This window comes from Ischnura elegans, chromosome X, assembly GCF_921293095.1.
Source record: "Ischnura elegans chromosome X, ioIscEleg1.1, whole genome shotgun sequence".
In the NCBI taxonomy this organism is placed as follows: Eukaryota; Metazoa; Arthropoda; class Insecta; order Odonata; family Coenagrionidae; genus Ischnura; species Ischnura elegans.
This window is the reverse complement of record NC_060259.1, coordinates 110,989,687-111,000,460: the sequence shown is the minus strand read 5'-3', so window position 1 is coordinate 111,000,460 and position 10,774 is coordinate 110,989,687. Positions and strand designations below refer to the sequence as shown.

At 41.8% G+C, this 10,774-nt stretch overlaps 1 protein-coding gene across 2 annotated transcripts in view; it reads left to right on the top strand.

The window, feature by feature from the left end:
* Positions 1–8,099: 8,099 nt before the first annotated feature.
* Positions 8,100–10,774, top strand: part of LOC124170827 (ligand of Numb protein X 2-like) — a 101,831-nt gene continuing 99,156 nt past the window's right edge. For both annotated transcript variants that reach the window (XM_046549810.1, XM_046549809.1), the window contains exon 1: positions 8,100–8,254. In XM_046549810.1, coding sequence (XP_046405766.1) covers positions 8,143–8,254 — 112 coding nt within the window. In that variant the 5' untranslated portion in view covers positions 8,100–8,142. The remainder of the gene's footprint in view (positions 8,255–10,774) is intronic.

The following is a 10,774-nucleotide window of genomic DNA, read 5'->3' as shown; positions in this document are numbered from 1 at the left end:
CATTGGGAGGAGGGGCTGAAGCCCGTAACGCCCCCTTCCCCCCGGATATCCCGGTGATTTTGGTGCCCAAGTCAAGTACCCCTGCGGGAGGGAGGGGATCCAGATGAAATTAATAATGCTTTCTCGGGGGTTTTCATCCGAGCGAGAGTGCCCATTTTCTCAATCGTTTCGAGGTCTGACATGCTGGACGAAATGGACACTCCCACCCGACTGCGAAACCCAAAGAAACCTTGTTCCGTCACTGAGAGCGCACCGGAGGCCCGATTCTGGTTCTTTCTGGCTATAGCCAACGCGATTTGTCGGAAATATTAGCGAACGGCGAATGAATATGAGAATACGAATTCGTATTCTCATTTTCATTCTCAGAAAATTATGTTTATATGAGAATATTTGACTGTATTCCTTAACTATTCTTCCCTAAAATCTTATCCTTGCCTTACATAAGTTCCTTAGCGTAGGAAAGGGTGGTTATCATTTTCTTCTGTAAGTAAACCATAAGAAACAGATATCTATCTTATTTTGTCCCATCTGGGTTAGGTTAAAATTGAAAATATTAACCCATAAGTTTCACCGAAGTGACTTTTGAACTCATTGTTTACATCCACGAAAATGATGACAAACAAAGAGATCGGTTTTATGTTACAATGTAGGTTTCCGCGGCGATGGTGTGATCTCTGCGTTTCTTCAGGGTCTATAAACAAGCTGACGCGGAAGAAAACCCTGAATAAATCCAGAAATTAGATCGGTTTTATGTTCAACTATGGAAAACGGCTAATGAATAAGCAATAAGAATACAACAATACGTAATGAACCAATTTGATAGCCTCACGCAATAAACAAAGCATGGTATAATATATTCTAGAAATATTATTTGAACGTACCAACGTGCTTCGTGCTCTTCAATTGTTTCGGACTGCGGAGGCAGTGCGTTGATCGCTAAAATTTTATCGTGCTCATTGACTTATGGCTACTCGCCATTGCTTACGTCACAGTATTTCGCCATGAGAACGAAGTTACTCGAACCGAAGCGATAGGCGGGGCGAAAAGAGCGAGAATAATTGAAGTGAAAATGTTTGCTTCGCTTCGAGTTGCCGTAGGAAAGGAGAACGAGAACACCGCCCATCTTTCTTCCATCCCGATAAAGTTGACAGCTGCCACTGCCAGTCTCCAAGAAAAGTGGCGATAGGAGGCATGCCATTCTTACGATAAATGCAGGCGAGGGGAACATGGGCGTACTCGGCGAGGGGCGGGAGGGGGCAGCTCCCCCCACTCCCCGGAAGGGAAAATCGCAAATGTCTTTAAGGAAAATAATATTTTTTCAAGCAAATAATTTTAAAAACTAATTAATTGCTGTTACTGTTTCCTTAAAATGTTAATTTCATTCACCTTTTCCATTCTTAAATCTTACCTACAACTTTAACAACCATGGCTCCCCCCCCCCCCCAGTTTTGATCCTGGATACGCACTTACGATAAGCCCTGGATACGGAGGGGAATGCATACACATTACATCGTCTTCAATTTTCACGTCACAAGTCGGAGACTGCGAGTGAATCGTTTGACCTTGGCCTAGCGCAGAATAAGGTTAGAGGAAAAGAAGTGGAAATAGGAAAGGAGTGGTGAACTTAAGGTGATTGCATTGAGGAGGCCCAATTGCATTTCAAAGAAGGCTGAATTCTGTTGCCACTTCGGTTGCTTTTTAATCGGCTTTGAAACATGTCCTCGGCGCGGTGATGAGTGCAATGCGATCCACTTTTTTCCAATATTTTGCACTAAAATGTTTGTAATTGCGGGGAATGGCATTGAAAAGTTATTAATTTGATAGATTACGTCAAAATGTGTATAAATTTCGATAAATATCCGTAATTACCCCTTATTTCCACGTGAAACTCGGATCAATTTGTCCGTCAGCGACGCGAGTGGCGACTTTTGTAAACCCATTTAAACGCGCGGTGGGCGACAACACATTTTGAGGCCGATTGAGGATCCTCTTCTGTAATATTCGTGAACTTCTGACGTAGAGCTGAATGGAACATTTCAAAAGCCTAAAATAAAACTTATCTCATTGCGTTCCCCGATTGTCGCAATCCGGGCTCGCCGGGTTCCCGACTTGTATGTGGAAGGCGATGCGATATGCCAATTTTTAAATATTTAATTTATTTGTTTCTATACTACCGGAAACGGCATTATTAGGCTTTAACATCGGGGTTACAGACAATACACAACAGTCAATTTCACACACACTTCCATGCCCAATATAAGGGGAACTTACCCAGACGGGACTCGAACCCGCGACCTTTGATTTGGCAGGGGAGGACTTTACCCCATCGCTACCGAGGCCGGCAATGTAATATTTAATTAATATTTCCCCAGTGCGAATTTGGCCGGAGATAAAATGCCATTAGAGAGGAAGCCTATTTTCTCGCTGACCGATTGTGGTGCCTCCACTTTTTCCCCATAGCAGCATGGCATTTTCTTTTTCCATGAACAGGTAGTACCTACCTGTTCATGTCCACAGTGTATTTTCCAGGGACCCAAGTCTCGAGCCCAATAGGGTGGTTTCCTGCTATTTTTTCATTGCCTAAATCGAAAGATTATTACTCCTGGAGTGCGCATTTCACACTCTTATATTTTCGAATGACGATATTTATTTTTCGCGAATAAAGGAAAAGTGAAAATTTTCAAGCGCGCGAAAACGCGACGGCTAAATAGGAATGATGAGAATAGTCCGTGGGACGTATTTCTGTCGGCGTGTGAGGTGACCTTGGGGCGAGGCTTGAGCGCTGATACGACGCAGGATGCTAGCAGGTAGCGCTTGGCTTAAATAAGGATTATTAATACCTTATCAAACGAAGGAAACTTTCCGAACTTAGGTAATTTTAATGTGTGATTTGTAAGAGATGTTTCCCTGAGCTCTGTGCTTCATGCATGCATTGGTAATCTCAGACAATGTAAAACCCCTATCTACTCGCATAGAAACTAGGTCCCTGTGACGTCACGTGGAGTGGAATCGCATGGGCACCAATCAGGGCTTTTTCAAATGAGGTTAAAATTGACCGTTGCCATTCGTCTCAACTGGAATTTCTAAAACGAAATAATTTGTATATTATGAACACACTAATGGTGGGTCAGGAATCGCAATCAATGCATTTCGTTTTCTTTGATGAAGGAAACTACCCTATTGTACGCGCCGGGAAGGCATTTGTCCGCTCTACGCCCCCGAGTCCGCTTAAACACTCTTCCATCGGGGTCACTACACTTCGACAACAAATCGCGGCGACACTTCCCGCCCCCCCTCACCCCCTCATCGCTCCCAAGACTTGCTCCGCATCTCTAATGAGATTGGCTCCAAAATTCAAATGCAACGGCCAACGCTTCCGTCAATAACGACAAGCCGCACGCACCGCCACGATGACGCTGGCTTCCGGAATCTCACTTTATATCGTAAATCGCCCGGTGGCCGTGGTGACGCGTTCCGTCGTTCGAGTTTGTCCTTTCCTTTCGATGCATTTCATAGTATCCTCTCCTTTTATCGATTGATTCTGGATTTTCTAATGGAATGCACGGTTCGACGGATATTGTTAACTGTAGAGTACGTACGAATTATTTTTATTCCAAGAGTTTATTTGTGAAGTTTCATTGCTAGGAGTGGGTGTGGCTGAAAATATCTTTTTAACTTCCAGGGGCGTCCCTTATTATTTCAAATCTCTAACCCTGCGAACATAGACCATGGTAGGGAGACGAGCTGTCCACCAAACTGTTTCAGTAAATGAAATATCGGAAGCTCTTACCCACGGTATCGCGTGAAGTAAAAAGCACTTTTTCTTTTCCCCTTTTTAAAAATTCCCCGCAGCCATGATTCGATCAATTTTAGTCATCTTCAGTGACAACTCCGGAAAAAATATCCGTAATTTCACTTTATATCGCAAATCTCCGCTAGCCCAAGATATCGAGGGCGTGGCTATATCGAGTCCTTTTGCTTGAGTTTTTCGATTCCTTGGGCTGCAATGTTTATCATCAACTACTTGTTCCGAAGACTGAGCCTGGCTTGTGTAGTGAAAGGCACCCTTAAACTGTGCACGTGACTCACTATGGTAGACGCATTACTTCCCATTTACAGGATGTATTTTATCTTTTTCGTGACGGATTGCTTGCTAAAACCTTATGCTATCCGTTTGACATTTCCAAGCAATGCAGAGGACACGCGAGCAATTATTTTTCAATATCACAATTATAATAATGTCACATATGGAAAACACTGATTTGGAATTTCCATATTTGAGATATAGGCATTTACTGAAGTAAGCATCTACCCTATATGACCTGAATGTTTTCAGAAGATTGTATATGTAGAAAAGAAGTTAATCATCGCAAAATAAGACCAGTGGAGCGGGAACTCTCAACCACAATATCACGAATGGTAAAGATACTTTAGTTCTTTTACAAACTCTGCGACAGTGCACCACCACCAAGTTTTGGCACCTTGTGTCATATGAAGCTACAAATAACCCGGAATCTCACTTTACATCGCAAATCACCCGCTAACCTATCACATTCAAGGCTACCCGTCGTGTCACTTGGGTTTTCTTATTCCTTACACCTCCTTGGTCGGCATTATCTCCTTCTATGGACGGATTTTAGCAAGTTTAGAGGAATTTACACCTCAATCTGGACAAATGTTGTGCCCGAAGAGTTTATTTGGGAAATTTTATCTTTAGAAATAGGTAGAGCTTAAAATTATTTTCACCTTCCAAGACAGACAGTGAGATCCTTCCCCAATCTCTGCAGATTCTCAATTCCTGCGAGGACAAACCGTTGAAGGGCCGAGAAACTTAGCAAGCCATATGTGTGCATGAAATATTCGAGGCATTTATACACGATATCACGTACATAAAGATATTGGACTGTTTTTACCTTTCATTAATAACACGGCATTACCATGATTTTGACTCCTTGTGTCATCTAAAGGTACAAATAATCCACAGGATCACTTTGTTTAAGACCTTCCGACTATGAAATAATTAAATTAAATTAATTATACAAACAAACACTCTTAAAGGTGACAGATGAAGTCTCTACGAGTTATGAGAACTTCGAACCTATCGTGGGGAACAAATATAAAAAATACTTGAGAAGGTAGAGCCCTGGAGAAGATAATATTAGTCAAGCGTGTTGTGGAAAGATTTTTGGGTAAAAATTAAAAGAGAGGTGCTACTTCGCAATCGTCCGTCCATATCTTGAATATGGAGCGAGTATATGGAATCCTGAGAAGTAAGACTCAATAATAATATAGCAATAAAATCATTTATTATTCTAGGTGTTAAATTTTAGCTCAGGCCACAGCCCACTAAATTCTGTGGTATACTGGTACCGGTACGTTGACGATATAACTGTGCTCTGGAATGGTACTGGTCAGCAACTTGATATGTTCTTGAGTTTTCTTTAATGATATCCATCCTACAATTTCATTTACTTGTGAAAGAGACACCAACCATTGCTTAAATTATCTGGATCTGACAACGCGTGTATTTTGCAAAACGCCTCAGATTGCCCGCTAGCACTTGACAACAGGAGAGGGAGTAAAGCGACCTACCTGTTGAAAATAAGGAGTTGGATGAAGCCGAGTATCAAATGGGCGTACCGCTGAAATGGTGTTTGGTAGATAAGAATGTATACATCAGACAGAAATCCATCGTTGCAGTGTAAATGCCTAGACGGCATGAAATCTTTTTTCGCGAGGTGGTGTGTCCCCTTAGAAAATTTAAAAGAGATGTTAGTTGAATGAACTGTATGCCCAATTGTTTCCATAAAATTAAAATATTCTATTAATCAGCTTAATTCCTGTTCGAATCCTTTAAAGGAAATTAAAATTACTCCCCAAAATCTAGTGTTTCCTGCTGCATAGGCAACTGACAAGGGGAGACCACGAAACTTGCACCGCCTTTTTCAATGCCGTATTTTTTATGGCCTTCGGAATGGTGAACACATCCCTGAGCTAGTAGTGGTTCCGTTGAATGGGCCTTAGTTAGGCTGTAATTAATTAATTTGCATGCGGTACTTTTCACAAGCCGCGTATAGTTTCATGATATGCCATTACCCAGCAGGCGGGTCAGATGGGGTAATGGTTAGCGACTACCACCCGGGGGACCAGGATTCGATGCTTCGTGATGACTGTGTATTTTGTTGTCTTCATTGTGATCATACGGCGTCAACTTTTTCATTAATTTTAATTGTAATAAATGTAAATAGTGGCTGTAGTGTAATTTGTAATATTAATAATGAATATCTTTGAAAATATTAAAATATAAAATATTTAGAATATATCCATGTTAAGTAGAAGCCAATTACGCATGATCATTTGGAGTATTCGCTTGTTAAATTAGCGTACCTTCTATCGCATACGCGTTGTAATAGTTAAATAGCTTTTTTGAAACCATTGTAAAAAAATACCCTATTTTTTTTAAATTTCTTTTTAAATTTCAAAGCAATATCCCACAGCCCTACCCTCGGACTGCGCCCTTTCTTAAGTTGAAGGCAGCGCCCATTTAGAGGTCCCAGTCCGGCCCTGGTTACAACGTTCGTGTATTTACAACTAGGGTGAAAAAGATCCATTTAATACAGAAGGCTCCCATATTCGAGGACATTGGACATAAGAGAGGACATAATTGTGTTATCTCCTTGATTTAAGATCTAAATAGTAGAGCCTTTTAAATGCGAGGCAATGTGTTCATCTCACCGCAGATAAAGGTGAATATCACACGGGAGTCCTACAGACGCTGTAACTTAATACTCAACAACTCAGTACAGTCATTGTACACAAGACAGTAGTTTAGGTGACGAAGTATTACTGAAGTAACTAGTTTCTTTTTTAGCTAAAGTGCCAATAGATTTTTATGGATTGATGTAAAATTGCATTTATTTCGTTGAATACCATTGTCGTGTGTTCTTTCCAGGAAAGAGTCATGGTTATAAATGGTAAAGTTAATGTGAGCCCTAATTTTTTTCACACTGTTACTGAACGGTATGCTCACTTCCTCGACCATTATCATTGGTAGTACTGTGACATTTATATCCGATACTGTCTTTTTGTTACCAATGATAATGGATTTAGTTTTTATGAATTTTAACACAAGAAAATTTGGCTCGGCCCATGAGGCGATAGCAGATACGTCTTCATTTACCTTCCTGATAGTATCACCGATTTCATTTGGAAGACAATGGCAAAAGATCTGCCAATTATCTCCACAGATTATTTATTTTAAGCGAAAAATATAATTTGGAAGGTATCTATTGTACAAGGTGAACAAAAGTGGCCCTAGAACTTTGTGGTACTCCCCTTAAATATCGTTAACCAGTTCGACATGTCTCCTTTAGAATCTTTGATAAATCGACGACGTTCATTTAGGTAGAAAAAGAGCCAGTTAAGGGATTAACTTGAAAATTTGAGATTTCTCATTTTTTATGGGAGAAGGGCTATGGAATTTTTATATGCCATATTTACGGGAAGATCGTGGTTTACAATATCGTAAGCTTTACGAAAGTTAAACAGGGCCTACATGATCACCATCTTTTTATGAATGGCGTACTTAATATCTTCCTTTCTACTAAAACGTGGAAGACATCATTAGAAGTCTATATGTGTACAAGACGGTCACTCGAAAAATTCTAGATAAAAACTTAGTCATGTTGGGTTGAGGCGACGGTCTCTTCTGAAGGTGAAGTATACGAGAATGGAATTACAACATAATCATCTGGCAATTTGATTATTAACATGAGTAGTCGATTACTGTCTGCGTATCTGGTAGAGTAGCAACGTGGTTACTCCGTATGAGTACTTAATTACCAACGTGGGTTCTCGATTACAATCTGGCTACTCGACTGCCTCTCTTCGAGTGCACTCCGAGCCTCAACTTTCTTCATATCGCGCACTACATTGCTCGAATATTGTTTCGCACACACATGGCACGTGCTCGTCGCCGCCCCTAACCCCACCGCTCCCCTCCCCACCCCCCTCCCAAGCCCCCCCCTCCCTCCGCCGCAGCGCGCATGTGCGGCGCTCCTCCGCCGAGACTCTGCCGAGGACTCAGCATCCATCGATCCCTGGCCAGTCGCGTTGGCCGAGACGCGGCGACTGCCCACGAGGATGACCGTGTCCGCCGCCATGCACCTGTCGGACGCGCCGTACTGGGCTCGCTGCCCGCGGGACGGACAATGGGGCCAGCGGAAGAGACTCGCCATCAACGTCATCAGCGACGGTGAGTCCCGGCGTCGAATCGGCACTGCGCGCCGTGCCACAACCACGCGCCCACTTATCCGTGTTGACGAGTGGTATCAGCAGACCTTAACGAGAAGCATCACTCCCTCGTAATCTGCCTTCATTCGCGACGAATTACTCGTTCATAACTTATCATATGCTCTAGTCATTTTCAAAATACAACTAGTAGTAATAGACTTCAGCTTTTCTCGATGAGTATGTTGTGTGAAGCACTTACGGGCTTCCGGCCGGGTTAGAATTCACTCCATGCCGACGTTTCGACAGCTGATTTTGCTGTCGTCCTCATGGACTGAGTGAGTTCCTAGATTTGATAGCATTACCCTATGTCTAAAATATCGATTTTCAACAGAGGAAATACTGAGGTAACAGTCATATTTAAGATTGCGCTAAATGTTGACAAACGCCTTATCTATTTACCCAAGGCATTCTAAAATAAGAGCTTAGGATAAGAACGACTAACTCTTCTCGAAGAATAGGGGTTGAAAGGGAGTGATGCGCCCCCTTAATGCATTTACTTGTACTTGTTTGCGTATCGTGCTTCCGTGACTAGAAAGTTCTTTGCTGTGTCATTAGCGTGCGCGGTATAGTTTAATTGCTTCGGATTTGCAATTGCCATCGGTTACGCGATGCAAAGAGGCACCACATAGTTATGAAACGCTATAAAGCTTTCAGATCAACAATTTTTGTAATGCAGAAAACAAACTGTCACTTCTGACTTAGTGGCGAATTTCTACATGTTTTCGCAATCATGTAAGTAAAAGTTGTTAAAATGAACTATGCGTTTTCGCTGTTCAGGAAAATTTGTTCCCGTCGTCAAGGAATTAACTCATACATGGTAATGAGTTTTTCGTGAAATGTTTTTGCAGAAAGGAAATGTACAATTGCATCAATCGAAATACAGCAACCTCTCCTCATTTCTGTACGCACTTTCCTACAGCCAGGGTTGTTGTTGCATGGTGAACTTTTACCAAAATTTTGCGGGTATAGAGAGACTTGTACGAGTTTATGTATAGTGCTACCAGGATTTAAAGGGTCTTCGTTTTGTCATAGGCATTGAAGAAAGTGTTTCAATACTCCTGCTTGCCATTGTTATCACCCCTTAATTTGTAAATGGAAAGCGGTGCCTTGGTGATTCTCCAGTAGAATGCAAATATAATCAAGTTACGGATCAGAAAACGGAGTCTTTATTTTTTTAAGGCGAGTGTCATTGGATATTTTTTGGAAAGCAGCTGAAATTAATGTTCAACTAATCAAGTGAACTGAACGTCAACTGGAATCCATAACATAAGGACTTAACCGAAACTGAGTTTAAGTGAACGATGTTTCGTTGCTTGCAGAATTATTCTGTCGAGTGTTGCATTCTTCGTGAATCACTAGGTGCTGTACTTCTAATGGCCCGCAAGAATCACTGAGTTCCTACAGGCGGTATCATAGCACGTTTATCAGCCTCAATACGATTAAGATACCATATTAATCATTGTATGCATTGTCATATTGTATTATTCTCGATTTTTTCTTTTTATTCCATCACAGTATAAAATGCGTCAATGCTCGCAACTATTTTACGTCAGTACCTTTCCACTGGGTAAGGATATGCACATTCCTGGAATTAAAATGAGTCAAGATACTCGCTCAAAGGGGTTTTCCCGTGCTAGTTATATGTTTACAACTTCCGCCATTACATTGAAATTTGCAGGGCATATGGAGTCAAAATTCGCGTTTATCAAAAATGAGGAGGAGAGGGAAAGCACGGCGTAAAATGCAGGGCTGATGTGATTGCACGCGGTCTCGTGACCCTTTGGCTCGTGGCTTTCCATGGACCACGGGAGGCCAATGCATCCCGCCGCGCCGTCTGCTCTGGGGCCGTATTCTGTAACTCCAAACCGATCGGTGCGGCACCGATTCGTCGGGTGCGACGTCACACCGACTCCCGGTAAGAAGTCGTGCGATTCTGTACGAACCCGGTCGGTGCTGCACCGACGAGAGGACGGGAGATCGTCGGTAGCCGTACCGACAGCAAAGAGGTGTCGGTACGGCCACAGACTAGTGGGTTTCATGAATTCCCCGGTGCGCATTGTACGTTTTATTTTGTTTTTACCTCATCACCGAGTAAATAATGAGGTTTTCTCCAATGTTATCTTTTTCTGCCCCTTCGAATACGCCTCTATAATTCACTGTGTCATCATCTATATTAATTACCTTGACAGAAATATAAGATAATGGTTAATAAAAATGAGGTTTGCTAACATATAATGACTTTCTCTCATTTATGTTACCGCACTTTCACTCGCTTGTAATAGGCTTTATTTCTCTCTATCATCATTTATTTGCTCCTTTGACATAAAAAAGATATTTTTGATTAAATATGAGTTTTGCCGCAATGTTATCACTTTATATTACTCTGAATAGGCGACTGTTATTTCACTCAATCATCAATTTGGCGTTTCTCTCGGCATAGAAATAAGATCTTTTTATTTAAGTATGAAGTTTGCCACAACGG